The sequence below is a fragment of the Gymnogyps californianus genome, chromosome 4, assembly GCF_018139145.2.
Source record: "Gymnogyps californianus isolate 813 chromosome 4, ASM1813914v2, whole genome shotgun sequence".
Lineage (NCBI taxonomy): Eukaryota > Metazoa > Chordata > Aves > Accipitriformes > Cathartidae > Gymnogyps > Gymnogyps californianus.
In genome coordinates this window covers 76,837,159-76,862,242 of record NC_059474.1, presented here as the reverse complement: position 1 = coordinate 76,862,242, position 25,084 = coordinate 76,837,159, and the positions used below count along the sequence as shown (strand labels likewise).

Below are 25,084 nucleotides of genomic sequence, written 5' to 3'. Positions count from 1 at the left end.
TGACCATTTCCATTATGTGACCAAAGATTTAACAGCCATGCAGGAGAAAGAACAAACCCATTGCAGCGTTTTGCTGTTAGCGTATGTCCACGCCGTACTTTGCCAGCAGACGTGAACACGTTCTTCCCAGTCTCCTCTCTTCACCAGTCCTGTGAGCGTAGCTAGCATGGCACCGAGCCCGAGCTCGGCGCTCCCAGCCGGGACAGGGCCAGCCTGCAGAGCTGTGCTGGAGCTAGTCCCATCGCCCCAGCGTTGGGTTACCTCTAAAGGCACTGCCACTGCAGTTCATTTTTGTGAATAAACCGACAGCGTGAATTTTCCGGCGTCGGCTCTTTGTGTTAGCAAATACATTTAAAACAATGAGTTTCAGGCTTTAGCTGTGAGTTAGCTTTCTTTTCCGGACTGAATTGTGTTACTGATGCTCTTTGAATGTGCCTTACCCAAGATTAATTTCTGAATTATGTATAAATTGTTTAATCACCTGTGAAACTTAACAACTTTAAACTTTTCATTTCATTAGCTGCGAGATGAATGTCAATTAAATGTGTTTTGAAGGCCAGAGCTTGATGACACATGCAGCAAACACCGCTGAGGACTCTGTTTCGTTTAATGCAGTAATAATAAACACTCCACAGGCAATATTTCAGCAATCAAGAATGCTTTTGCAGTCTTTTCTATCTATATGTGTTTGGCTAAATGACAAAATCGGGGTGGGGGGGAAGGGTAAAAAATGAGTCAGACTTATTGCCTTAATGTAACCTTCCTGGCTGAAACTATACTAATTGGCAAAATGAATTACCTCAGACTCAGACTAGAGCAGAGAAAGGCCTCCATTGTGCGCGGCCGTGGCGTGAAACCTATACTCTTTGGCTTGCACGTTCTTTCCTCGGCGGCGTGATCCGTCCCGTCCGATCAGCAGGCTTCAGAGTCAGCTTTCCGAGATTTATAGCGCCTTTCAATTGGAAGCTCTTTTGTTCAGTCCGTTTGTGCACTAAGCCAAGTTACTTTGAAGTATTTTGCAGTGAAAAACCTCCTTCCCGTGCAGAAGCTGCTCCCAGCTTCTTCCCACGATGCAGCGTGGTACTTCTTCAACCTGCAAGGGTTAAAATGTGGGAAAATGGGGCATTATTTCTTCTTTTATGCAAGAGCTTGGTGTCTGGAGCCCTGGCCAGGACCACATGAGACCCAAGAGCAGAGCCTGCCTCCTTCCCAGCCCTGAGGTTGAGGTCCAGCAATAATCTCCAGTAGCAGCGACCCGATCATCTGCTGGGTTGGAAGGACTAGGGCGATCACACGGGGGCTGCCTGTGTTTCATCATATGACAGCTCTGTGTAATACGCTTGCATTGCAGCAAGGACTCAAACCAGTCTCTGGCCCAAAGCATTTCATTATCATCACTTTTTTTCCCAGTCCAGCAAATGCTGAATTGCTGTATCTGTTTGAGATTGAAGGGGAAAGCGACGCAATCTTGGGTAAAACAGGCATGGTCATCATCTGTCTTTTGAGTAAAAGGGCCATAACTCATGTGTTTTATGCTCTGCTATCGCTCTCTCCTTCCTCTTTTTATATGTATTCAAAGAAAGGAATGATCCCATTTTTTTCAGGGACCCTCAGTGAAGAATTCAGTTAGCAGAAGATGTCTTGCTGATTCTTGGCTGAAAATAAGTGTAATAGACTGGCAAAACTAACATGAACTTGTAAAACCCTTCATTGTCTTTTTTTGGATTTGACAAAGGAAAAGCTTAAGAGAATAAGTACTGAGAGATTGCACATGAATAAACATGCTGTTTCTCACTCGTTTCTGCTCATCAGAGTTAAGTATTAGAATAACAAGGACGATGAAAGCCGTAGGTTAAATAAGTTCAGTCCGATTTCCCGCAAGCCAATATCCCATCCGAGTGAGCATTATCTGCTGCTATAGATGGTTGCTTCTATGGAGAAATCGAGTCTGAACAGGGCTGGAGACTGTGCAGCCTTCTCACCCACTCAGAGAAGGTCTCCCCAGGTCAGGGGTGCGACCGGCAGTGGAAAAGCCACGTGGAAAGCTGGGGTTTGCCACTGTTTCCACTCTATTTGTTCTGCGGATAAATAAATTGAGGGCTGGAGTCATCACGGCTGTCAGTGTGCCACCTTTGAACATCTTCTCTTAGAGAAATAGGAAAGTCAACCACATGTTCAAATTGGTCATAATTGTTACAGGAAGGCTGCTGAGTGGTTCCAAGACCATCTTTTTCCACTGAGCTTGTATTACAAGATATTTCTGGAATTAGATGGAGCAAGAAAAATAACAACTTCTTTGTGTTTTGGTTTTTTTTTTTTTCCTTCCACAACTTGTACTTTATGTCGAGATGCCTTTGAAACAAATCTGACCCTGTCCTGTATGTTGAATTGGCTTTCTTGCTCTGTGAACTGTGACACGCTCAAGCGCTAGGCTTTAAATTGGGGATGGCAGACCTCAGATTAGCATGGTGGTATTTGTAACCTCTAGCATTTTGTTATCCCGCTTTCCCGCAGGATCTCCTGCCCTCACTGGCACTGGAACCATTGCTGTCACAGTGGATGATGTCAATGACAATGTCCCCACATTTGCCTTTAACGTGTATTCTGCCACTGTTCCGGAGGATGCTCCTACGGGGACAGATATTTTGCTTGTAAACTCCTCAGATGCTGATGCTTCTACAAATGCTGTTATTAGGTAGGTCATTTACTGGTGCTGTATGTAATACTGCCTCATACCTCGCCTGAAGATTTTTTTTTTTTTCCCCCAGTGTCCATCACCAACGTGCCATAAAGCTGTAAGATACAAAAGGACAGCTGTGTATGTGTAACTAAATTATTTCGGCAAATCTGGCTGCTTTTTGTTGTTTATAGGCTTTTAGAATTATATTAAGGACAAGTAGAGTCACAGTGTTATTTTAGTTTTTTACTAAGTGAAAAGCAAATGAGTTTAACTTGCACCTGAGTGTAACTGTTAATAGGCTAGATTTATATTTCTCAATAAGTGTAGAGGTAGACCAATTAAAAAAATAAAAAAAGAAACCCTGAAACTCCAAATAATATCGTAAATGGATTAAGCACTTCAGCTTGCAGTCTTCATATACACGTTCTCTGCATAAGGGAATACAATATAGGCTGTGAATGATCATCATTACTGACTGCCATCAGCTTGCGTAGCCTTTGGACAGGCTTTCGCCTTCTATTTAGCACAGCTTTTAGAGTCGAGGCCTTATAATGAAGGATATAGTTAATAGATATAATACAAATCTTTTAAAATGTATTCCTGAAGAGGCTAGAAACTATTGTTCTTGGAGGCTGACAGACTTCTTAATATTAATCAAAGGAGCTTTCAGGAAGGGATTGGTGGGGAAGAGGAAGATGTACTTTTCAAACATCGTTAATGAATTTGCTACAAAAGCTGACTTTGGGGCAGAGTTAAATAATAATTTTTTTTTTTTCATTTATATTCAAATGAAACCACTCACCCTAAAAAAGTACAGAATGTATTTTGCAGCTCTAGTCATCTTTAAACTTTAAATTTTAAGCTAGGCTAGTTAAGATAAAGATGTCCAAACTAGTGGATAGTGTTAATCTTGTGATAGCATACATATGTTTGGGGAAGGCTTCAGTACCTTATTTTGAACCTTAAATGGCTTTTCAAACCTAACTGTAGCTGAGATGACTGCTTATGCAGACTTGGATGCATTTATAATAAAGTAGCCGAGGAGGTACCATGTCACCCAACATGCTAATACACGTGTTACAGGAAACACTGCAGACCACTGAACGGTCAAACAGAAACCACTACCCACTTTGCCGCTGCATTCACGTCTTTTCATGTAGGAAGCAATTTTCACTGAAAGCCAACACGTTCCTTGGGTAAATTTATGGTCAGTTAATGTCCTTAGTTTAGACGTTACATTACATAAGGCAAGGCATAAAGTTTATCCTATTCAGAAAACCAGTAAAAAGTTAGAATTTGGCATTTTAGCTTTAGATGCTAAATGGTTTGCAGAGCTCAGTTGATGTAACTTAGCTGGGCACTGGGCTGAACACTGGCCATTCCCAGTTTCACAGACAAAAGTAATGAAGATGCTGAGTGGCAGTGACAAGCTGAAGATTATCCACTGAGGACTGAGGTACTGCAAATGGAATACAAAGCAGATTTGTATTAGTTATTAATCGGAAGGACACGCTGGTAATCTCATCACATTTAACTACTGTGACTGCAAAAACCTGTATCTCTGTTTCCAAACTTACAAAACACAATAGAAAAGTAGCTTCTTTATTTACTTTTGTTAGTTCACCTCAATTCATTCTTCAAAGTGCATAGGAATATCACTGTGGCTGTCACTCTTTAAAAAAGGAAGTAAAGTAAATCAGAGCTATGTTATGGCAAAGCAAGTGTGTATGAAACACTGTAATATTTTCTTTCCAACTAGCTACAAGCCAAAAATAGAAACTTGATGTTTTGGCATCTTTAAATATTTGAAAAGCATCCAAAATTACCATTTATTAAATTGTGAAACAATGAAGCTTTTAATTCTATTCACTCCTACTCTAAGAAACTATTTCTGGCAAGCTCCTTTAGAAAAAAGAATTCCATACAAAGCATGAATGATTGTAATGATTGCATCCCATAATCAGAAATTATCAGGGTGCTCTCAGATTTCTTTAGTGTGATTGAATTGCTTTAATATCTCTGCCATTAGTCTTTGTCATTCACTCAGTTCCTTATAGTAGACTAGTTGATAAAAATATTTTTCTTCCTTCATAAGTAGCTATTTAAAAATTGTTTTGGGGTTTTGTTTTACACTTCTTAGACTCAGGAACATACTTTGTTTTTCTTGGACAGAATTTGTCCAGATTCAGCATTTAGAGTAATGCAGATCTTAAAATATGACTGGTATTACAAAACTGGCAAAAGCCAGAGGGACCAGAACATGTAAGGTGGTCTTGTCAGAGGTGTTGAGCACTCAGAACTCCTTTTCAGTCTTGTTAGAGCCTGTTTCAAAATCAAATCTTTGGTTTCCAAAGATGGTATATAAAATCCTCTGCTAAAATTTTCATGTAAAGTCAAAAAATGGACTGAGGTATGAAAGAAGTAGATAATCTTCTGCAAAACTGTTACATGTCCATACATGCCAACTCTTTTTCTCTTATTTCTGATGATAACCTGTGAAGTCATTAAAGGAGGCTGATGAGGTTGTTAATGGCAATGCACACTTGAGTAGTCTTGTTAAAGATAGTATAGATAAGAGGGGTCAGCACAGACTAGTTGAAAGGCCAGATTTTAAGCACTTCAGTCAAATTCCTTTTATGCCAGTTGTCACCATTAAAGTTTTGGGTGGTTTTTTTTGGCTTGGGTTTGGAATTTTTTTGTAACTATGCTGAGACACACTTACATTGTCCAGTTGGTTTGTATGCAGTTGTACTCAGATATAACTCAGAATATCCTATGGCAAATGTAATTTGTCTTTATTCTCTTTTTTTTTTTTTTAAAAAAGGTTTTCATAGCATCTTTTCAATGCTAAAGCTTGAGCCATTCTGTATATGTGGAAATACAGGAGAGAAAGTCTCTGTCTTCTGCAACACCTCACACAGGGTTAAACCATTGCAGATCACAGATGAAATTTGCCTGTGCTGCTGGTATTTAGGGAGATTTAAGTGGTGCTTTAGGCTTTGTGCATGTTCTTTCCACCCTAGATGCACATTGCTATGGCTGGAGAATAATTACATACGGCCATCATATTATATCATAATTAAGCAATTAAAGAATGCTCATGGCATTCTGTAGAGATTAATGACTGAACAGGAGAAGTTGCCACAGCTTATTACACAGGCTGGTTATCAATCCTCTAGGTAAAGCTTCTGGCCTGTGTTATTATTTCTGTCATAACCTGTTCTAATTTTAAAAAGGTGAAGATAGGAATGTTACTCTCTTTCATGAAAGCCATTTTCTTCTGAATCTTTTATAGAATCATATACCTCAAAAAAGCCGCTACTGTGCTGTACCAGGCTTCTCTGAAGAAGCAATGCTAGAATTGCTTCTAGGAAATGAAGAATCACAGCTGTGTTGGTTTTTGTCAGGGTTACAATATTGAATATGGGGATTGTTCATTTTAGCCAGTTTTTGTTTCCTTTGTTTTGTAGAAAACCCATTATCTGAATTAATAAAAAATGTAATATTAACCAATTACCTTTAAAAATACAGCCTGGTGCTCCACATATCTCTGAGATTCATTCTGTACGAACACAAGCTGGGTAAGCATTCAAAGAGAAAGGACAAATTCACTGTGCTCGTAAGCCAGAGGTAGCCCGTACGACGCACTGCAGTAAGCACACAGTCAGTTCTTATCAAATCACACTTTTGCACACAGACACGGATGTGTGCACATACATATACACCAATCAAGGGTCAAATTCTGGTCGCAATTAGTCTCTATTAATGTAGCTCTGTGATTACTAATTTGCTATGAATGACTATGAATTAGCATTGAAATCTTGAATAGCAAAACTTAGCTCAGTATCAGGAAACAATATGAATTATAAATCCTCATATTATTTTGTAAAATTGTCATCCTTTTATTTCAGAAAATAGTATTTTTTCTAATTATATTCTGCAGATTCAGTTAAGGGGTATGTCAGCCTTTTGGAATAACACTTAATGCATTAGCCTAGGGAAATCGGTACTAGAGGATGCCTCCAGTAGGCAATTTTGAGAGTATGTCTGACTGTATCTCCAAATGTACAAAGGCTAAGTCTGCTCCTCATTTATTAGAAATGTATCTGTGTTAAGCAACTACGCTTGGAAATCCCCAGAAAAGTCATTTATGATGGGTCTCGAAATACGGAAGAGAACAAAAGTGAAGACAGATGGACAGTCAGAAGACAATCCGTGTGTTGATACCCATCAGCATGGTGGTCTGAAGAGTATAGAAAATTGTTACTATCTTTCTTAGGAAATACCAATCGAATTTTTCTTCCTTGTTTTTTGTTTCAAACAGCTATAGGCTTACTGGTGGCAATTCGCAATTCACAATCAACCCATCAACAGGACAAATCATCACCAGTGCTCTCCTTGATCGAGAGGCGAGGGAGAACTACACTTTGGTGGTGGTGGCGAGCGACGGGGGCTTCCCTAGGGCTCTCTCCAGTTCCACCAGCGTGCTCGTCTCCGTCGCCGATGTGAACGACAACCCACCCAAATTCCAACACCATCCCTACGTCACCCACGTCCCATCGCCTGCCGCTTCAGGTAACCTGATCAGTGGCAGTGCTTGGGATACTTCAGATTGCATAAACATCTTAATGAAATGCAAAGCTGTGCCACAAGAAATGTTTCTGAGATGGTCCTCTGCAGCTATTTTCCAGGTTTTGTTGTCTTCATGTTGCGTGGGAATGAATAATGGCAAGGCTCAATATATCACCTGCAATTTAGCAATTTTTTTAGTTTGTTCCTTCCATCCAAATTCAATTATTTTCCTGCAGTTATGTAAAGAAGACATAGTGTAAATGAGCACCCACTCAAACAAGTAATTATATTATTTTGCCAGGGCTAGGAAGGCAGTGGCCTCTTTTTTCCTCTGAAAGTCTCCTCCTGCATGTAGATGTTCTTTTTCCACCCTGAGCAATTCTTAAAGTGGATTTTGTCAACCTCTTCCAAAAAGGCCGTATTTATATCAGATGTTAATTATGTTGCCTTTCCTTGAGCCAAGTGGTGAAGTAAAATAAAAGTAAAGCCAAGCAGCAACCTTCCTTTTGTGGAACCTACACCCAAATTAAAGTGACTTCACTCAATGCAGGAATTAATTTCTGATTCAGTTTATGTTTAAACAAGCCTGATAAATAAATACATTAGAAATGGCTAAGTCCAAGATACTAATATTTTCTATTTGCAGAATTGTGTGTATTTGCACAAGGATGGAGAGAATTTACTGAAAGATTCTGCTATTTTGAGATTTTTTTCTAAGATTTAAAATGGACTAATACCAGGACCTCTACTATCTCAAAACAGTAAAAGGATTTTATAATAAGATTGCTGTATTACCACAGATTCACCAAACTGCACTCAAAGTGGTTGGCTGTGGAAGTCGGTGCTGCTGTGTCTTTTACATGCATACGCATGCATTCATGTGTGGTGCCTACAGAGAGGATTCCAAGACAAATGGTTTACAGAACAAATTTTCCTTTAAAAGAATAAAAAGAAGGTCTTATTTCCATGTCTTGGGTTTTCTCTTTAAATTTTAAACAATTGCAAATACTTCTCCTTTTTATGGGAGAATGAATTTATTTACATTTCTTCCCTGTTTCCAGAACAGCATTAAGAAATTATTTTATTACTGCATGGGTGAATCTTTGTGTATTCTGACTAGGGCACAGTGCCTTTGTGTGGTTCTTTTTGGGGTGTTTCTTTAAATGCGTTTAATGAGGAGTACACATAGATTTAACTGATGTTTTCTGGCAATATCTTTTTGGATGCTTTTTGTGTGCAACGCATTATAACTAGAAACATATAGAAAGCCTAAGCTATGCTTACTCTGTTTTTAACTTAGCAAAAACCTAGGGATGCGTGCACTTTTTTATCTGCAACTTCCTCAGTTGATAGTTCACTTTCATTTAAAAGGAAATGTTAATATCTTTTCACATTATTTTGAAAGGCTGTTGACGATGATGTTACTAGCAGGCATGGCATCCATTAAAAAAAAAAACCCAACAACTTTATTGCAGTCCAATGTAGCATCTGAAATAGCTTTTCCAAAAGAAAGAACAAACCCTCATAGCTAGATCAAGACTCTTGCTTTTATTCCAATCACAGAGTATCTAATCTGCATTTTGAAAGAAAAAGCTTAATTTCCTTATTATCTTCTAATCAAGTTTAAAAGAGGGAACAAGTAATAATAATAATTAATAATATAATTTGCTTAACCGAAGTAAAAATCTTAATTTTTTCCTGTCCCATTTCTCACAAGGGTTTGAATACTGTTCTTGTCTAAATATTCCTTCCCCTGGAGTACAAACCATTGCACATGACAAATGGTGACATGAAGTATAGTTTTAAGGGGACGCTGTCAAAGTCATTCCTGGCTGTAAATGATTTTGCCTTAAGAGTTTGAAAACAACATGATTTTTATACAGGAGTGGATATTTTCTAAATTTCAGTACCAGTAAAACATCAACAGAGTGTTCTGCAAATTGGTTGGACAGTGTCAAATTTGAAAGACGTGCCGTGCATTAGATCTGTATATTCCAGTGCAAAAGAACACCCTGGATTCTCCTTGCAGATAGCCAAATACAGAGGTTAATGCAAATGGTGCCCATATAGTCGAGCTCATTGTGAAGCACAAATTCAAAAGACCTGAAACATAATATATTCATGTGATTGCACTAGTGTGCAATAGTTTTGTATTTCTATGTGATTTTACCCGTCTCAGAGGACCAGCATGCTTTTAAAAATGCAGTCCTGCTAGTTACCATCCTCAGAATACTCTTACAAAATCAGAAGCAAGCGGCTATTGGGGACAAAGGAGCGGCGTCTGGGGAACAGGAAGAAAAGGGGCTGCAAGGGAAGGTGGATGCGTAGGGTAAATGTCCATGGGTGCTGCTTGTTCACTTACGTAACCTTAATAGTCGTTGCATTCCAGGTCTTTTTTTTATGTGGATAAATAAACTATGAGTAGTTTAAAAAAAAAAAAAATCAAAATAATATTCGATCTTATTAGATTTCTGGCTTTCATAATGTGAATATTCTAGAAATGGGCTGCTAGACTTCCAGAAAGTTGCAGGTCCGTTTTCCAGTGCAGTTGTATGCGCAACCACTGACATCTGTACATGGATTTCTCTGAATGCAGTGACGTACTTTTCAAACCCACATTTTTTGGCTGCGTGCATGTCTTGCGGGCTCACAAACTCACCTGCCCCTTGTTGAACTTATCATCTTGTGAAAAAAGCAGTTCATTTTCAGAGCAGTGTAAGGAAGAGCATACTGCCCCAGGACATGCTTCCGAGTGAAAAGCTGGCATCACGTTTCCCACAATCAGGGAAATCATTAAGGAACTGGGGAAATCAGGGAAATCATTAAGGAACTGGGGAAATCAGGGAAATCATTAAGGAACTGCCCTAACTTTCTTCTCCGTTTCAGGCTCGTTCGTGTTTGCTGTGACCGTCACTGATGCGGATGCCGGCTCCAATGCCGAGCTCCATTATTCTCTCATGGGGAAAAACTCCGAGAAATTCCACATCGATCCAGCAGGGGGGCGATCCTGGCTGCAAACCCACTGGTGGGAGAGTCCGAAGTCACCATTTCTGTTCACGTGAAGGACGGCGGCCGGTACCCCAAGACAGACTCTACAACTGTCACTGTGAGGTTTGTGAACAGAGCAGAATTTCCTCGCGTTCAGGCGGATCAGGAGACCTTCACGTTTCCTGAAAACCAAGCGGTCGGTACGCTTGTCACCACCGTCTCTGGATCTTCAGCCAGAGGAGGCTCCTTGTCTTACTACATCGCCAGCGGTAACCTGGGCAGCACCTTCCTGGTCGACCAGGTGACAGGACAGCTTTCTGTCGGGCGGGCTTTAGATTTCGAAGCCATACAGAAATACGTGGTTTGGATCGAGGCCAGAGATACGGGCTTTCCTCCCTTTTCCTCGTATAAGAAACTGGAAGTAACGGTGATAGACGTCAATGATAACGCGCCGGAGTTTGAGCAAGATCCCTTCATTGCAGAAATAGTGGAGAACCTGTCCCCGCGGAAGATACTGACAGTGGCTGCTGTCGACAGGGACAGTGGTCTAAACGGACAGCTAAATTATGAAATAATTGAGGGCAATACAGAAAATAGTTTCAGTATCAATCGAGCCACTGGTGAGATCAGAAGTGTCAGGCCTTTGGACAGGGAGAAATCGTCTCGATACACGCTAACCATAAAAGCTTCAGATAAAGGCACCCCGCTCCAGAGCACGACCGTCAAAGTTATCATTAATATTTTAGATGAAAATGACAATGCTCCAAGGTTTTCCCAGATATTCAGTGCTTCCGTGCCTGAAAATGCACCTCTGGGTTTTACGGTAACCCGAGTCACGACGTCAGATGAAGACATTGGGGTGAACGCGATCAGCAGGTACTCTATAAGGGATACAAGTCTCCCGTTTACCATAAATCCCAGCACTGGGGACATCACCATCAGCAGACCACTAAACAGGGAGGACACAGACCGCTACAGAATCAGGGTCTCCGCGCATGACTCTGGGTGGACGGTGAGCACGGATGTCACCATATTTGTCATGGATGTCAATGACAACGCCCCACGATTTACAAAGCCGTCCTATTACCTGGAGTGTCCCGAGCTTCCTGGGATTGGGTTGAAGGTCACCCAGGTTTCAGCCACCGATCCTGATGAAGGGTCGAACGGCCAAGTCTTCTACTTCATAAAATCCCAGTCCGAGTTCTTCCGAATTAATGCAACCACGGGGGAAATTTTCAACAAGCAGTATTTAAGGTACCAAAACTCCAGCGGTTCGAGCAATGTCAACATTAATAGGCACAGCTTCATCGTTACTTCTTCAGACCGAGGCAGTCCTCCGTTAATGAGTGAGACAACCGTCACCATTAACATAGTAGACAGCAACGACAACGCACCGCTGTTCCTCACTCATAAATATTTTACTCCTGTTACAAAGAACGTGAGGGTTGGCACAAACTTAATTAAAGTTACTGCAGTGGATGACAAAGACTTTGGCTTGAATTCTGAAGTGGAGTACTTTATCTCTGATGAAAGCAAAACTAATAAATTCAGACTGGACAGGAGTACAGGCTGGATTTCTGTGTCATCTTCACTAATGGCTGATTTGAACAAAAACTTTCTGTTTAAAGTGAAAGCAAAGGATAAAGGTAATCCTCCACTCTCATCTGAGGTAGCTGTTGAAATAGTAGTAACAGAGGAAAATTACCATACACCGGAGTTTTCTCAAAGCCGTATGAGCGTTACTATCCCGGAGAGTCACTCTGTTGGAACAGTGGTCAGGACGGTTTCAGCCCGAGACAGAGATGCCGCTATGAACGGATTAATCAAGTATAATATTTCTTCTGGAAATGAGGCTGGCGTCTTTGCTATTAATACAACTACCGGTACACTGATGCTCGCAAAACCACTTGATTTTGAGTTGCGCCAAAAACATGAGCTAGTTGTTACTGCCATAGATGGAGGATGGGTGTCCAGAACAGGCTACTGCAGTGTCACTGTTAATGTCATTGATGTGAATGACAATTCTCCAGCATTCAGCCCTGAGGACTACTTTCCCAACGTGTTAGAAAATGCCCCCAGTGGGACAACTGTCATTCGTTTAAATGCCACTGATGCTGACTCTGGACCTAACGCTGTGATTGCGTATGCTATTCAGTCCTCAGATAGTGACCTCTTTGTCATTGACCCCAATACAGGAACGATCACCACCCAGGGATTTTTAGATTATGAAACAAAGCAAAGTTACCATTTAACGGTAAAGGCTTTTAATGTTCCAGATGAAGAGAGGTGCAGCTTTGCTAGTGTCAACATCCAGTTAGAAGGGACAAATGAGTATGTGCCCCGTTTTGTGTCCAAGCTTTATTATTTTGAGGTTTCTGAGGCAGCCTCCAAAGGTACTGTTGTAGGTGAAGTTTTTGCAAGTGATCGTGATATGGGAACTGACGGAGAAGTCCACTACCTTATCTTTGGCAACAGCAGAAAGAAAGGCTTCCAGATAGATGAGAGAAGTGGCCAGATCTACGTTTCAGGACCTCTCGACAGAGAAAAAGAAGAACGAATCTCTTTGAAAGTCCTTGCAAAAAATTTGGGGAGCATTCGTGGTGCAGATATAGATGAAGTAACTGTTAATATCACTGTATTGGATGCTAACGATCCTCCCGTTTTTACCCTAGGAACCTACAATATACGAATCAGCGAGGGTGTTCCTCCAGGCACCCATGTCACGTTCGTGAGTGCCTTTGATTCAGATTCTGTCCCTAGCTGGAGCAGGTTTTCCTATTTCATTGGGTCTGGCAATGACAACAGCGCCTTTTCCATCAACCCGCAGACAGGACAGGTGACGGTCACTGCAGAGCTGGATCGAGAAACGTTGCCTGTGTACAACCTGTCTGTGCTGGCCATCGATTCGGGAACGCCGTCTGCTACAGGAAGTGCCTCTTTATTGGTAACTTTGGAAGATATCAATGACAACGGCCCTACCTTGTCCACCAGCCAAGGAGAAGTCATGGAGAATAACCGTGCAGGAACTCTTGTGATGACACTTCAATCGTCAGATCCTGATCTTCCTCCGAACCAAGGTCCCTTTACGTATTACTTGCTCAGCACTGGCCCCGCAACCAGCTACTTCAGCCTTAGCACCGCTGGTGTGCTGACAACGACGAGAGAGATTGACAGGGAGCAAATCAGCGATTTCTACCTGTCGGTGATTACGAGAGACTCTGGCGTTCCTCAGATGTCTTCCACAGGAACTGTGCAGATCAAGGTAATAGACCAAAACGACAACCCGTCTCAGCCCAGAACGGTAGAAATCTTTGTTCACTATTATGGCAACCTCTTCCCAGGTGGAATTTTGGGCAACGTAAAGCCGCAGGATCCAGACGTGCTAGACAGCTTCCAGTGCTCCCTCACCTCAGGAGTCACCAGCCTCTTCAGCATTCCTGGGGGTACCTGCGAGCTGCACTCGCAGGCGAGGTCCACGGATGGCACGTTTGACCTGGCTGTCCTCAGCAACGACGGGTTGCATGGTGCCGTCACCAGCAGCGTCCGGATTTTCTTCGTGGGCTTCAGCAACGCCACCATTGACAACAGCATCCTCCTCCGCCTGAGCGCCCACAGCGTGCGGGATTTCCTGACGAATCACTATCTCCACTTCTTACGCATCGCCAGCTCCCAGCTGACGGGGCTGGGCACCGCCGTCCAGCTCTACGGGCTGTACGAGGAGAGCAACCACACCTTCCTGATGGCGGCCGTCAAACGTGGCAACAACCAGTACGTGAATCCCAGCGGCGTGGCCACCTTCTTCGAGAGCATCAAAGATGTCCTCTTCCGCCAGAGCGGGGTGCGGATCGAGGCTGTGGACCACGACTGGTGCCTGCAGAGCCCCTGCCAGAACGGAGGGAGCTGCCTGAGGAGGTTGGCGGTGAGCCCGGCTCTGAAGAGCCACGAGAGCATCCCCGTCATCATCGTGGCCAACGAGCCCCTCCGGCCCTTCGTGTGCAGGTGCATGCCGGGGTACGATGGGAGTCTGTGCGAGACGGACATCGACGAATGCCTCCCTTCCCCCTGCCACAATGATGGGACTTGCCACAACTTGGTGGGGGGCTTCTCGTGCAGTTGCCCGGAGGGCTTCACTGGCATGGCCTGCGAGAGGGACGTCAACGAGTGCCTTTCCAACCCGTGCAAAAACGGTGCCGCCTGCCAGAACTTCCCGGGAAGCTTCAACTGCGTTTGTAAAACTGGGTATACAGGTATGCTTTTACTTCTCTGTATCTTACAGTCCAGAAGAGATGGAAAGAGGGTGGAAACGTGCCTTTTTAGCACAAGATTGTCTGAATATGAGCATCCCCAATAGGTGAAGAGGTCATGCAAAGTGAGGTATTTGCAGTTACGAAAACTCAGAAGACCAGGTGCCCACAGTCTTATTTTATTTTAGCTCTGTCCTCAGGCAAATCTCACTTACCTGATTTGCATTAGAACAGAAAGATTTTCACAAGAGCTATTTTAATTTATTAAATATGTAGAAACTATTTCCAATGCTCAAGTATGACTTTTCTGTTCTTGTTATTGTTATGCATATTGTGGTAGCGTTTCAAGTCTGCTAGGAGTGTGCCAAGCAAAAAAATCAGCCTCTGCCCCAAATTGCTTACAGTCATACAAGACAGAAAACAGATGAAGGATATGGGAAAAAACAGAATTCAGGCAAAACGGTCAAGCATGTCTGTTCCATATTTTGTCCCTTTGTCATTTATTTTTTTCATTAACGACAGAAGCGTCTGCAGCATTCCTACCTCTTCTGAGTATTTTTCTCTAATATTTATTACACATTCAAACATAGCAGCATTTTATCCCTAGAAAAGCAGGCTGACATTTGCTTCTGTCATGAGTATGATATTTAAGGAAGGTCTGAACAATTTTAACCATTGCTTATGGCCACTTTTTACAGACGTCATAAAAAAATCTAACCAGAGAAGATTAGGTAAGGCCTTCATTACCTTTTCTAAGGAATATTTCTGTCTCGCAGATGCCCCAGGGCAGCGCAGGTCGCACAGCCGTGCTCATTATGGTGTGGGTATTCGGGCTTGCCACCACTGCCACCAAAACTCATTTGTAACCAGTGGAGTGATCAGGGGGTTGATTGTTCTTTCGTTTTTTTGTTTTTTTTTTCCTTAGACCAGATTAGTACAGGAGATGTGATACACTTTATTGCAAAGGAGAAGGTTAATCAATTTCAAAATGAAGGTTTAACTACTTCATTTAAAGCTCAGCTACAGCAGTGGATACATATTCGGTGTGAAAGGTCTGTTGGTATAAAGGACACTGATGTGGTCTTTTGTGTGAACCTCACAAACGTACTACTGAGCCTCAGGTCAGGAGCAATTATTGTTAATTGACAAGCAGTTCTAATTAAGTTACCAATCCAGGATTTTATTTCATGTTGTATTAGTACATCAAATTATTTTGCCAAGAGCATGGCAAAATAATTCTAGGGCACCTATCCCCTGTAACTCTTTAGGTCATTAGCACCAGAGATTACATGGGCATATGTTTGCTGTTGCAACGAAGCAAAACACTTCATTAACTCTAGCAGGGTACTATAGAATATGCCTCTAGCCTATAATTTGAAACATTAAAGAAACATCCAGCTAATTTTTTCTGGTATTAAAGCTCATATCTTAATATTCAACCCTTATGTCAGCTGAAAATAAAGATCTATATGTGACAAGCTCGAAAAAAGGAGGACATTTTAACTAAGAAAATGTGATGAGAGACTCTTACAGTTTGAAGTGTTGGAATTCTTTCATGCCGTGAATTAAATGTGGCATCTGATATGAGCTTTCTTAAACTCCTTGTCAACACAAATAACTTTAAAATAGACTACCATTGAGGCAGACGTTTCTATTTGGGAGTCAGATCTTTTTAAATCGGTTGACCATTGCAGAATCAAGAATTATTTAAGTGTCTGGAGATTAATTGATCAGGACAGAAAACAAATGGCACAAAAGTATGTAATTAAAGACCAAAATATCTTTGGAGTTGAATATCAGCAAAGCTTATTAGATAAGATCACAATTAATATTCAGTATATTTAGACATTTTATGTCTGCAAAAGCATATTTGAAATTCTGCAAATTTAATATTCAATAGGTTCTGCAAACAAATGTCAAAATACAGATTGTTTGAGAATGCTTGACATAGAGACTATTATGTCATCATTATACTGCCAACAGAAAGAGAACACAGCTGCTTGGGCGTTTAATCCAGATTCATATATGATTAAAGATAGCCATAGTGAATGTAAAAATAAAGCCTGAAACTGTTTCTTTATGAATATAAACCTTGAGTGCCTCAGCAAAAAAAAAAAAAAAAAAGATCAAAAATAGTGGATTTCTAATTCAATTTACTATATACATAGCTTTGGTGCTTCTCTTGGAATGAAAATAGTCTCATAATTGAATTTGCATACTCAGTAAAAAAATAATATTTACATGGTACTGCATACAAGTAGAAATTAGTATTTTCTGAGACAGCCTCTCTGTTCACCGTAAATTAGAGCACATGAGCTGTAGACCTTTATAATGGCCTACCTGAAAACTGAGAGTCTTACTTTTCCTTGATTTATTATGTTTTGTCAGCTGCATTTCACTTCATCATACTGCAAAGCTAATGTAGTTCTTTTCACTGAATAGGATTATAAAGACTGATTACCTCAGAGCAACATCATTAGGCTTTAAACAATCTGTTATAATTACATCTCTTAATGATGATCAGGTTTTGTTTTTAAATTAATCACTTTCTGGAGGGAATATACTTTGTGATTTACAGTAGTTATCTGCCCTTCCTTTGAACCCTTCATTTCCTGTTTTCCAGGTCTCATTAAGATGAAGGAATGTAGGTTTGTGAAATTGTTTCAAATGCAAGATTAAAATATTAGAACAACCGCTTTAAAAGATGGACACAGAGAACCACAGAAACTAAAACTCTCAAATCAGCTGAAATCTAACCCAAGAGCTTCAGCTGGTATCTGTTCCTGTTACATTTTTCAGTTTAAAAAAAAAAAAAAATTCTCAGGAAGTTAGATTTTTGCATAAGCCCCTGCAAGTGATATCATCAGCTTGAGGTGATGAATGATACATGCTGAATGCTGTCTGTTATCAATTATCCAGCGTTATCCTAATTTTCATGGTCTTCAGAAAAAGATCTTTCTGACACAAAAATGAATACCTCAAATCTTTCAATATTTCAGCTGAGAAGAGATCTATAAACTCAACTAACTGCAACGTTCACCTGAACTGGAGTGTTACTGGGGTGGCTCTGGTTTGGAGTGTCCCTGGTTCCCAAAACATTGGCTAGGATATTTCCTTCCCCTCGCTGGATTTGATACCCTGAAACACTAATCAAACAGATATGATTAGCCTAACTCTTTATGCTGTCCAAATAAAATTATTCCCCAGCTGAGAAGTGCGTAGTAGTCCGAATGTGTGAAAATGCTTCTTGAAAATTGACTTGCGTAGGCCATGAAAACACATACATATCATAATTTTTCAAGACACATTACTTAGGTGGGATAAAGGTCTATCAGAACATTACTCTTAAATTCATGTTGTAAAACTTAAATCAGCAGACTGTTGTGGAAAATGACCTCTGAAAACCAAAACTATTGTAGTTTTGTGAGGTTAAGATCATTGGCATTATCTTTCTGGACAGCAGTAAAACTGAGCACTTGTATTCAGGTGAGGATGCTTTTATGCATAGTGGCAAAGAGTTTCTTATCCTCTTCAATCCAGTAAGGTTCCTTGAATGATTTGTTTTATCTGTGCAAGAGAGAATTTCAAAATAGCTAGTACTTGTGTAAATTCTCTACTCAAGAAAAACAGTCCTCTCTCAAACTCCTTTGTTTCTTTTTTTTTTTTCTCTCCACAAAAAATAGTATCTAAACATAAGCATAATATCTTAGGCAGAACGGCAAAAACAATGGGTTTGCAAGCTATGTTTTGTTTTTCCAAATCTAAATCTTTAGTACACACCTTATTGTGTCTGTAACCCCTGAAACCGGTAGGCCATCAGGGTGGACTTGAACAAATACACTCTTTTACTAAGGTACGGGAAAGCTAGCATTAGCATGCTGCAAGGGAGATAACTGAAAGTGGTAGGACAACCTGCTGCCATCTTGGATGGCTCTACTTGCTAGAGAATAAGGTGTTAAAAGAAAAAATTCAATGTTTAGTAGAAGTTGCAGGTCCAAAAGAATGTAACTGGTATCACAGCAACTTATGTGGAGGAATCCCCATGGCAAAGAAAAGACAGACAAGAGAAAAACCCCGCTGGGTAAAGCCCTGAGCAACCTGATCTAACTTTGAAGGTGGCCTTGCTTTGAATGGGAGTTGGACATCATGACCTCCAAGGTCCCTCCAGCCTAACTTTTTCCATTATTTCTGGAGTATATGTCTTTGTTCAGTAGTCTAGAAAGATCCACTTCTGCCAATCATGTCTGGGCAATAACAACAGAGAGGAAAAAATAGGAGCACAGGAGGAACATGGTTTAGATGAAAAGGGAAGAGTAAGAAGGTGCAGTTTGAACACTGGTGGACCATCCAAAAACCAGGAGTTGATAGAAACTCTCTGGATCTCAGCAGAGTAACCAATGCAGGCTGCCAATAATAGCTTGAAGTATGGAGACCTTTCCTTAGAGGATGGACGAGGAGTGCGTGAGAGTTTCTGTCTCAGAAGAGTCTAAGGAGGGACTGACCAAAGATCTGAAGGTAGCAGGAAATTCAGATGAATTGATGAAGTTCAGGATTCTGCAGAAAAGAGGGAATGAGGCCTCGTAGAAGCAACTGTCTTCAGAAGAAGCTGATGTAAGGTAATTGGTAGGTAAGGTTGCCTGGAGGGATACACATAAGAGAAGAAATTCAGGAGAGTTGGAATCTTTTAGAAGAAAGAAAAAGTATAAATAAAAATTATCTTAAAGCAGAAAAAAAAGATGGATGTCTTTAAGAGTTATAGGTGGTCATAACCAGGATTATTTTTTTTAGTTGAAAATGAGTCATATACTGAATAAAAATAAGTTTCTGTTCTTTTGGTAGTTACATGACATTGTATTATACTGTTTACTTATTTATTTATCAGTTTCTAGTTTATAACTCTCATCGTCTGTCTACGAGGTTTTTCTAATGATCTTGCTTTATCAAAGTAATTTATTTTAAATCCTTATACAGAACAACCATAGTGATAAACTAGAATAGTATTCCCAAGTTACACTTTCGTCCTGCCGATATCTGGCCGAAGGACTCTTGCTTTCTAGGATAAGCGTGCTTGACATGTGGTGGTGGGTTGACCCTGGCTGGACACCAGGTGCCCACCAAAGCCGCTCTGTCACTGCCCCTCCTCAGCTGGACAGGGGAGAGAAAATATAACAAACAGCTCGTGGGTCGAGAGGACAGGGAGATCACTCAGCAATTACCGTCATGGGCAAAACAGACTCGAATTGGGGAAAAATTAATTTATTACCAATCAAATCAGAGTAGGGTAATGAGAAATAAAACCTATTCTTAAAACACCTTCCCCCCACCCCTCCCTTCTTCCTGGGCTTAACTTTACTCCCGAGTTCTCTACCTCCTCCCCACCAGCGGCACAGGGGGACGGGGAATGGGGGTCGCGGTCAGTTCATCACACGTTGTTTCTGCCGCTCCTTCCTCCTCAGGGGGAGGACTCCTCACACTCTTCCCCTGCTCCAGCACGGGGTCCCTCTCACAGGAGACAGTCCTCTGCAAACTTCTCCAACGTGAGTCCTTCCCATGGGCTACAGTTCTTCATGAACTGCTCCAGCATGGGTCCCCCGTGGGGTCACAAGTCCTGCCAGCAAACCTGCTCCAGCATGGGCTCCTCTCTCCGTGGGTCCACAGGTCCTGCCAGGAGCCTGCTCCAGCACGGGCTTCCCACAGGGTCACAGCCTCCTTCGGGCCTCCACCTGCTCTGGCATGGGGTCCTCCACGGGCTGCAGGTGGATATCTGCTCCACCGTGGACCTCCGTGGGCTGCAGGGGGACAGCCTGCCTCACCATGGTCTTCACCACGGGCTGCGGGGAATCTCTGCTCCGGCGCCTGGAGCACCTCCTCCCCCTCCTTCTTCACTGACCTTGGTGTCTGCAGAGCTGTTTCTCTCACGTATTCTCACTCCTCTCTCCAGCTGCAATTGCTGCTGGCAGTAACTTTCCCCCCTTCTTAAGTCTGTTATCCCAGAGGCGCTACCACCGTCGCTGATGGGCTCGGCCTTGGCCAGCGGTGGGTCTGTCTTGGAGCGGCTGGCATTGGCTCCATCAGACATATGGGAAGCTTCTAGCAGCTTCTCACAGAAGCCACCCCTGTAGCCCCCCCACTACCAAAACCTTGCCACACAAACCCAATACACATGCATTTAAAGAGGAAAAATAAGCTTCATAGACATCTTTTGTTGGATCATTATTCCAAATGTAAATAGATACATTTTTCCCAGGTCTTTAGCACTTCAGTGAATGGCAAAGAATAGCTGAAATTTCTTCTTCATTTTAAATAAATACTAGTTTTAATAGCTCTGATGAATTGTTAAATCAGAGTATTTGTCTTCTCCTGTGTCAAAACAGTTTGAGTAAATGCAAACACACTTTTATTAGTTTCATGAATTATTCAAACAATTGCTAAATATGAAGAAGATGTTGTTATTCGCTGGTTAAAATATGTGCAGCTAAAATAAACATCCATATTCTGTTGCTGACTCAGCAAATATGCCAGCTTTAATGTAAGCTGAGAAAAAGAATTTAGTTAGATTGGATTGCAAAAAACTGAGTAAGCCTTATTAGCTGCACTTGATTTTTATGAAAACTAAGAAACATCATTGAGCTATTTTAAGCATCTCTGCCTCACTCTTGCTACACGTTCTCCCAGTAAGTCAAAGATCTGTACTATGTACCATAATTTTAAAATACAGAAAACAGCAAAATCTAACATAAAAAGTTAGCTCATCCTTCAGTCATGCCCATTAGAGAATGAAATATAAATAAATACCCCCAAAGCATAATTGGAATCAGACACTGGAAATGTTTCCTGGATTTATGGTAAATCTACAAGTTACGTATTAATCACAGGAATCCTCCAGCACTCTGTTTCCGTCCTGCTTGCAGTCGCATGTGGAGGGCTGCTGCTCACATGGAAGAACTGCCTGCAAACTTCTTTAGGTTAAACAGAAAAGTAGAGGAGGAAAAAAAAAGAAGTTTTCTTAATTGGGTGACTGAAGCTGTGAAATTCCGAAAAAGCTAGCAGAGTTAATATAGCACAGTCCTGATTTTCCGGTTCTAGGGACCAGCAATCCCTAAGGACTGCATATTGTGCATTGCTGTCATGTGAGATGTAAGAATTATAAGATATATGTGGCATACAAGAATGGACACCCTCTGTGCAAGCTCATGTTGTACTTTTAACTTAAACATATATTTAAATGGTGTGAGGAATAAAATAATTCATTATCAGTGCAATAAAAAGCATTAAGGCAGTCTTAGCCTTTGCTATGTGTATATATCCTGGCCTAGATGAAATTCAAGGAGAGGTCTAGAAGAGCGTGGCTGATTTTGCCAGTTTTTGCAGAGAAACATGAGGGACAAACATGACGATACTTTCAAGTTTTTGGTGAGCAGGCAGTGAAGGCTGGCACTGCTGGCAGAATGCAGGCAGGTACCAAGAGTGGTATATAGTGGAAGCGTTGCTAAACTGATAAAAGCTAAGCAATGAAAAACTTAGAAGTGAAAACCAATACTTTTGTACTTAATGTTTCCATACAAAGAAAATTTTAGTTTCGTACAAAGAATCCCCTTGTCAGTATTCGGCATCTGTTAAAACCTTCACTTTTTCTCTTGGTTCCCTTCCTTGTTGAAATGAATTATGTGATTTCAGTTTATTCTCTGGTGAATAATATTTACCACATGTGACAAAGTCTGCTTAGAAAAGGACTGTATCCAGGGTAACTTGTTTTAGCTCCGAGGACTGTGGTCCCTCCGAGTCAGGAAGGAGGTTGTAATTGATGAGGAAAAATAAGAAAAATCATATAATGTACAATAGCAGCCTGTGTTCAGCATGCCGTGTTCATACAGGGTCCAGCAAGGGCTGCCTGTATCTCCTTCACACTAATGAGTACATTGCATTCAATGGGGGGGGGGGAAATTATTTTTTTTTTTTAGTTCAGCATCTCCTTTCATTTCATGATCTCTCTTTTATGGACACAAGTTAATAAAAAAACAACCAACCAAACAAACAAAAAACCCAAAAAAACAAAAACCACACACAAGCCACCAGTACCTGTATGAGATAATTACAATGAGACACTTGAAAAGTAAAGTTAATTTCTCTGGGCCGTGTATTATGCCTGTGTCAGGGCTGGGAGCAGCCCAGCATTGTGTCTGTGTTTTCTCTCTCCATCCCCCAGCTGCAACTGGTCCCTGGCACCCTCCCTCCTGGCCATGCGTTCAGCATTGGTTCATAAGCTCATTCCCTAAATACCAGCCTGACTTTCCTATTGACCTGAATACTCTGACCTGGACATTGCTTTTATTCCCTAATCGCAGGGAAAACGTGCGACTCCGCTGTCAATTACTGTGAGTGCAACCCCTGTTTCAATGGTGGATCCTGCCAAAGCGGGGTGGAGGGCTATTACTGCCACTGCCCCTTCGGTGAGTACGCTTCTCCTCCTCTCCGCTTGATCTTCCCTTTCCCTATTAATTTTTCTCAAATCGCTATTTATTTTTGCCTGCATAAAACCCAGGGGTGTGTATGTGAATCCCGGTCCATGGGCAGGTCATCTCCTGACCCCGTCCTCTCCATTTTTCCCCAGCTGCAAGAGGGAGAAGCCGCTATTTCTGCCAGCACGGCAGGAGATGGAAGCACGTGGCAGCGTGGGGGGTCACTGTGGCTGCTGGGGGGGACACACAGCGAGGGCTCAGAGCAGTGCTTGCTCTCCTGCCTATTAACAGACACTTTTAGGAGAGCTGAAGAGCGGGACCACTGTAAATAACATCAGTATTCTTGTGTCCTACGCACTTGCAAAGTGCAAGGAAGTCGTCATAATGTTAAACTAGAAAAAGGGACTTCGGGATGCTATTGAGCGGAGAGGGCTTGGTTTTCTTTTGAGAAATTTGCATAATTTGTCAAAATATCTGTAAAGCAAGAATTAGAGAGCACCCACATTTTTCTGCAAGTGAGGAGCACAACATTAGATATTGGCACTTTTATATTTAGTAGATTGGATTAAGAGAACCTGACCGAATCAAAGCAGCTTTGTTAGCCCACACCAGTACTTGCCCATTCAATTTATTGTATGTTAATAAAGTTCTGAGTTCCAAAACCACAGTGCTATTCTGAGAATCAGAGAAGCATATAGTACTGCCAAAATAGTTTAATAATTATTAGAATTTAATTATCCCAAATCTGGTGTGTGGAATGAACCCAATAAAGAGAGAAAACAACACAGATATTTTAAGGTATCATGATATAATTACAGCAAGATTGGTTCTGAATGCAGATTAATCCAGAATTGTCATTCTTCATGTAGAAAAGCATGAAAGTAAATGCAACAGATTAAAAAACAGATAAACCTGAGAAATCATCTACAATGTTTTAAGGCTGCTGACAACCCTCACACAAAAGTATGGTTCTCAATACACATTAGTAACTACCTCTGCATAGGATTTGCTACTAACATGTTGAATAACTTCTTTATTCTGTTTTATTTCCTTTGTTTTACGTTTTCTCAGAGTTTATTCATTTCCTATATAGTCATAGTCCATTGTAAATGTAACTAATACTCATAAATTAAGTTTTTTCTCATGGTCGCTGAAGTAAAAAAAATCAAGGGAAATTACGTGACAGAGACCTGAAAAGACATATGTAGAGTGCACCAAAATATTCAGATCAATAAAAACATAGGCGTAATGTTTTAATCACATATATGCTTATAAGTATAAAAAATGAACCACCGATTGAGAAACAGTTCAGATAACAGCTATAAAAAGAAAAATAAGCTCAAGTTGCAATTTTATTTCCATAACTGGATTAACAAATGCCTGATGATAATTAACAACTATATCTGACATAGCTTTCAAACTCGCTTCTTTTTGTTTTCTAAAGAAACCGTAGAGCTCAATGAAATATACTTTGTTTTTCAATAGATGTAACTGTCATTTGTAACTCAATTTTTAAGTTTAAATATATATACTTCAACACCTACCTGCGGGTTGTAGGATTCTTCTGTTCAAGTTGGATATTTTTAATCGTACATTAGAGGTTTCTTAAAGAGCCTGTGTATCATAGACACGTCTAGAGAACATCAATACTTTGTTTCTGGGAGAATGCACAGTGAGGAAAAAACTGTCCGATACAAATTTTACTTTTCATTTTGCAGGTGTTTTTGGGAATCATTGTGAACTGAACAGTTATGGGTTTGAAGAGTTGTCGTATATGGAGTTTCCCAGTATGGATCCAAACAATAATTACATCTATATAAAGTTTGCCACTATAAAAAGTAATGCCTTAATGTTGTATAACTACGATAACCAAACTGGAGAGCGGGCAGAATTTCTGGCCCTGGAAATAGCAGAAGAGAGGCTGAGATTCTCCTACAATCTTGGCAGTGGCACGTACAAGCTTACCACAACTAAGAAGGTGTCTGACGGACAATTTCACACAGTTATTGCCCGGAGGGCTGGAATGGTAAGAAATGCTAAAATGAGAATTTAAGACAAGTTCAGCCAAGTCACTTTGGCTTCCACATGAACTCAGAGGAACATAAAATTAGTAACGTTGCGTTTGCTAGCAGAACCTCTAA

General features: G+C 41.1%; 1 protein-coding gene across 1 annotated transcript in view; it reads left to right on the top strand.

Annotated features, from left to right (window-relative positions):
• Positions 1 to 25,084, top strand: part of FAT4 (FAT atypical cadherin 4) — a 151,536-nt gene that overhangs the window by 106,008 nt on the left and 20,444 nt on the right. The window contains 6 exon segments of the mRNA XM_050895269.1: positions 2,515 to 2,695; positions 7,005 to 7,255; positions 10,139 to 10,243; positions 10,246 to 14,487; positions 22,830 to 22,934; positions 24,662 to 24,969. Of these exon segments, the coding sequence (XP_050751226.1) occupies positions 2,515 to 2,695; positions 7,005 to 7,255; positions 10,139 to 10,243; positions 10,246 to 14,487; positions 22,830 to 22,934; positions 24,662 to 24,969 (5,192 nt within the window).